Raw genomic sequence first — 5,000 nt, 5'->3', positions numbered from 1 at the left:
TCTTGATGTAGCCAAGGCAATTTATATTTTAAATATTTGTAGAAAGATTCTCTCTGAGTTTGAAATTTAGCATACACTCAAAACCTAGACGATGATACAGGTAGACTACAACATGCAAAAGACATAGGTAAAAAGACATGGGTAAAATGTGTAAAAACAATTACTCATTCTTTAATCAATTGCCTCAACATTAACATGGGGAAAAATAGTTTTTTGTCAAGCAATTCCTTTGATTAAAAAAATATGAGAAAGAACACTGGTATTATAGCAGACGCAACTATTTTAATATATTAAACCACTACAACAAAAAAATAAAATTATCCAATGATATTAACATACTTTGCAAATTAATATTGTCAAAATATTAAAATGGTTCTTTCCACCAGCTTTTTTCTTTATGTTTTTTTGAGAAGAATGAAGACATCCATGGGAACATAATTGCAAAGTTGAGAATTCATGACCAAGAAATCATACATACAATTTTTCAGACTCAGATTTTCCTTCTATTGATTTTGGAATGCTGCATTAATTATGAAATGTTTTCATCACCATCACATAATATAACTTCTATATCTTTGGCAATGTTTGCTGAACTAAGGATGAGGTAGTATTCCTCTAATTGTAATACAGATTTTAATGACATATTAAGCTGTTAATTGCTTTTACTTAAGAAATCTCTAGATTTTCTGTCTTGTTGGTTAAATCTTTGTTAACAGGGTCTGAAGTTGGTCCCTCTTTCTTACTATCTACTCCACTTGACTCTTGACTGACTTTCTTCTTTTCTTCCTCTTCCTTTTTCTTCTCCTCCTCCAACAACTTCTGTTGCCTTTCATAATCTTCTAAAAGCCTGCTGCAAAACTTCTTGTGGTTGGTCCAGTGGAGTTTCTGGCAAACCCGATCACAGTACTGGACCATCTTGCACTTGGCACACTTTTTGGCATCCTTTTTCTCCTCACCACAGGTTGAGCAAGCCTTGTCGTCCTGGAATGCCCTTTGCCCATTGATGCACCCACTTAGCACTCCCAAGGCCCATGAGTCTCCTAACTTCCCTGTCATGTTCCTAACCAACTGGATGAAGAGGGGCATCTCCACATATGGGAAAGACTTGATGGCATCCCTTATATAATACTCCATGTGCTCCTCAATGCCATCATACTCTCTGCCTCGTAGCCACTTTTTGATGATGCTCTCAAAGATTGGGCAGTCCTTCTCACTGGTATTCTTTTCTTTTGAGCTTTCAAATTTCTTGATTTCTTTTTCTAGAGTCCTTAATATATATGCTAGGTAGTGGAACTTGATGCATATGACCTGTAAGAAATTATTGGAATATTATTTTATGAACACTCTCAGGTTAATCACCAGTAAAGATGACCAACTTAACACACTGTGTGCAGTCCATTCTGATCACTAAAAAATGGAATATCAATCTGTTGCACCTGGGTGTATGAAACAAAATTGATGGCCAGGTTTTTGTTTTGACCACAGGCTTTGACTATATTTAACAAGGCACTGAACAATCTAAAAAAAATTGTGGGCCACATCTTCACACAAAGATACAACCTTCCAAAGTCGTATGAAAACCTCATGTGAAATATTCAATAAAGTCCTCAGGAGGGGATGCACAACAACAGCAACAAAAAGTGAAATCCCCAAACTAGCTTTGTGTAATCATGCTTTGGAAATAGTACTGTGCAACTGGTTCAAGGTTTCTTCGATGAAGAATTCAAACATGAAACAATACATATAAATTTTGTTGTTCAATATAACAACTCATAAGGTATAAATATAATTTTACATTAACCCAATGTCGCCAGGAAAATACTGTGCTTACTTTAGCATTTTTTATGAACTGTCTCATAGATGGCTCTGCATTAGACATTAAATTACTAATATGTTATTAACATTTGTTAACATTGATGACTTACTACAAATGGAGCCATCTATCTATGTGTAAAAACAATTACTAAAGTAAACTTACAGTGGGCTTGGCATGTATATACATGCCATGCCTGTCTGTTTTGGGGTAAGCTAAATATTGCAGATATAAAACCTTCCTAATTATTTCTGGTAATCAAAAGGGTAGGCTATATATAATCATGATTCTCCTAAAAGACTCCAAAAACAAATCTGTATTCATATGTGACTTCTCTACATAATTAGATGTACCAGTTGTTTCATACACGGTCTTAGCAAATTGGTCATAAAATAATGAGTATTGTTTCATGCAAGTATTTTTCTTATAGATCAGTGAGTAAAAATAGTGATAACTGCTATAACAAGTTTATCACATCATTCACAAAGCAAAATACATATTTTTCCTATCATATATCTCATATAAAGCCTTCTGAAAATCATCATACAATGAAACAAACATCAAATATTGTCTTACTTCATTAACTCCTTCTGCCCGCTTGCTCTCCTTCTCGCACATCAAATCCAAAACTTTATAAGCACTGCTGATATGCTTGCGAATCACTTCCGACCTCTCAAGGTACATGGCAATCCTTACAGGATGAAGGTTTACCTGAATAATTTGTCAAAATTAGAATGAAATCAAGAAACAGGAAATATATCGAGTAATCATTTTCATCATTGATTAAATTCAACAAAGGGAAGGAAATATAAAAAAGGAAACTGACAAAGTAATAAAGCAACAGAGCCTCCTAAACACACCTGCATGATCAAATCATAAAGGGGATTGGCAACTTCACTGGACAGCTTTGCTTCCTTTTCAAGGCCCATTGGTTTTGTGTAATAAGTGACAGCTTCCAGAGGGACATAATTATTAATGAGCGCCACAACTGCATGATTGCCCACAAAAGCTGCCATTTGTGCTGCTGTTCTGCCAAGAGTGTTGGTATAATATGTCTTGGCACCGGCTGTTAATAAATGCTGTACAGTTGCCGTACTCCCAGAGAGAGCAGCAAAATGTAGTGGTGAGTAACGGTGATCATGGCTGTCACTATTGATGTCAGCACCCTAAAAAAAATAAAGAGAATGATAATTCTTTACATTTTTCTAGATGAAGTAAAAATTGATAAATTACTGCATATATACCTCTGTTTTTGGGGATTTTTTACTTGGGTTCCAAGACCAAAAAAATACTAGTAACTCTTCCTATCTATTAACAAAGGTTGTCAAGGGAGGTCTTAAAAGGAAAGACCCACATACAAAAGTTTGTTAATAAAACTATTTTACTATACAACTTTTCATTCTGTCTCACATCAAATTCATACATGTAATTTAACATCTACTTTTCCAAAAAGCAGCTACATAAATTCAGATAAGTACAATTTTAGACATCCATGATGAAAGTCAATGAATCTGCATACACTTTAATAACAGTTTATGCCTGGTACAGAATAGGGAAGGAGGGAGAAACAGAGAGGAAGAGTATTGGGGGGGGGGAGGTTGGAGGGGGAAGGGGAAGGGGAAGGGGAAGGGGAGAGAGAGAGAGAGAGAGAGAGAGAGAGAGAGAGAGAGAGAGAGAGAGAGAGAGAGAGAGAGAGAGAGAGAGAGAGAGAGAGAGAGAGAGAAGAGAGAGAGAGAGAAAGTGAGAGAGAGAAAGTGAGAGAGAGAGAGAAGTGAGAGAGAGAGAGAAGTGAGAGAGAGAGAGAGAGAGAGAGAGAGAGAGAGAGAGAAGGAAAGTGAGAGAGAGAGAGAGAGAGAAGAGAGAGAGAGAGAGAGAGAGAGAGAGAGAGAGAGAGAGAGAGAGAGAGAGAGAGAGAGAGAGAGAGAGAGAGAGAGAGAGAGAGAGAGAGAGAGAGAGAGAGAGAGAGAGAGAGAGAGAGAGAGAGAGAGACCTGAATACCCATGTGTCAGCTACACTTACATGCTCAATGAGAAGTTTACACAGCTCCGCATTTCCCTTATATGCTGAGTGGTGTAGCGCTGTCATTCCACTGCCATCCGTTTCCTCCGTCTTCGCCTCGCCTCGCAGAAGTAAATTTTTAACTCCATTGACGTCACTTTGGCCTACCAGACGAATAATCTCGGGCTGCGGCGCCTGCCTCTCGTCCTCCTCGCCTGCCATGCTTGTTTACATCTAGAAACATCAGCAGCTGACGAGCCTCTCCTCTCTTCTCATTGGTTCTCTGTCTCTGACGTCACGAGGAGAAGAGAAGCCTTCGCGTCTTTCTGATTGGGCTACTGTCAATGACGTCATAGAGAGGGAAATTTAAAAAAGACTCGTGGGGTATAAGCATTATATTATTTTATCTTGCCACTAAGGCATTTTAAGAATTTAAAATAATATATGCAACAAATATAGAGTTGAAAAAATAGATCAGGGACTTTACGATAAACAAATATTTACAATAAAATCCTCTACATAACGATTATTGATTTATTGACTGGAGCATCAATAGTCGAATAGATCCTCAATAAGCTTCATTAAAAGCCCCTTATTCGTTGATGTAACCATGGCGACACTTGTATTGAGCCAATGCCGTCATGCTCTCGACGAAATATTACGACGGGTATAATCAGCTTCATAGAGGATTACATATACGAGTGTAGCAAGGTGCAAGTTATGATGCACTGTGTTCTTTCTATCAGGAAATATGGACATATCACCATCTCTCATTAACTCTCTTGCTTTCTATCCCTCCCTTACTCACTCTCTCTCTTGAGTTTTTCTTTTCTCTCTATTTGTCTATCTATCTATCAGCCTGTCCGCACACACACACACACGCGCGCGTTTGAGGGAGAGAGAGAGGGGGGGGGGTAGTGAGTGAGTGAGAGAGTGTGTGTGTGTTTGTTTACAGGTACGCATACATACACATACACAAATTGTATATATATATATATACATATACATATATATATATATATATATATATATATATATATATATGTATATATATATAATATATATATATATATATATATATATTTAATATAGTATATATATATATTTGCATATATACATACATACATACTACATAATTTGTTTATATATATAAATATATGGTGTTGTATAATATATTTTATATATATAT

At 36.6% G+C, this 5,000-nt stretch overlaps 1 protein-coding gene across 1 annotated transcript in view; it reads right to left on the bottom strand.

Moving 5' to 3' along the window:
- Nucleotides 1-4,146, bottom strand: part of LOC119577000 (ankyrin repeat and MYND domain-containing protein 2-like) — a 4,364-nt gene extending 218 nt beyond the window's left edge. Inside the window, exons 1-4 of the mRNA XM_037924668.1 lie at nt 3,833-4,146; nt 2,674-2,979; nt 2,390-2,524; nt 1-1,308 (exon numbers count right to left, since the gene is read on the bottom strand). The exon at nt 1-1,308 is cut by the window's left edge and continues 218 nt beyond it. Coding sequence (XP_037780596.1) covers nt 667-1,308; nt 2,390-2,524; nt 2,674-2,979; nt 3,833-4,033 — 1,284 coding nt within the window. The 5' untranslated portion in view covers nt 4,034-4,146 and the 3' untranslated portion in view covers nt 1-666. The remainder of the gene's footprint in view (nt 1,309-2,389; nt 2,525-2,673; nt 2,980-3,832) is intronic.
- Between the last annotated feature and the right edge of the window lie 854 nt (nt 4,147-5,000).

This window comes from Penaeus monodon, chromosome 9, assembly GCF_015228065.2.
Source record: "Penaeus monodon isolate SGIC_2016 chromosome 9, NSTDA_Pmon_1, whole genome shotgun sequence".
NCBI lineage: Eukaryota > Metazoa > Arthropoda > Malacostraca > Decapoda > Penaeidae > Penaeus > Penaeus monodon.
The sequence above is the reverse complement of the archived record's forward strand: the minus strand, read 5'-3'. Positions and strand labels throughout refer to the sequence as shown.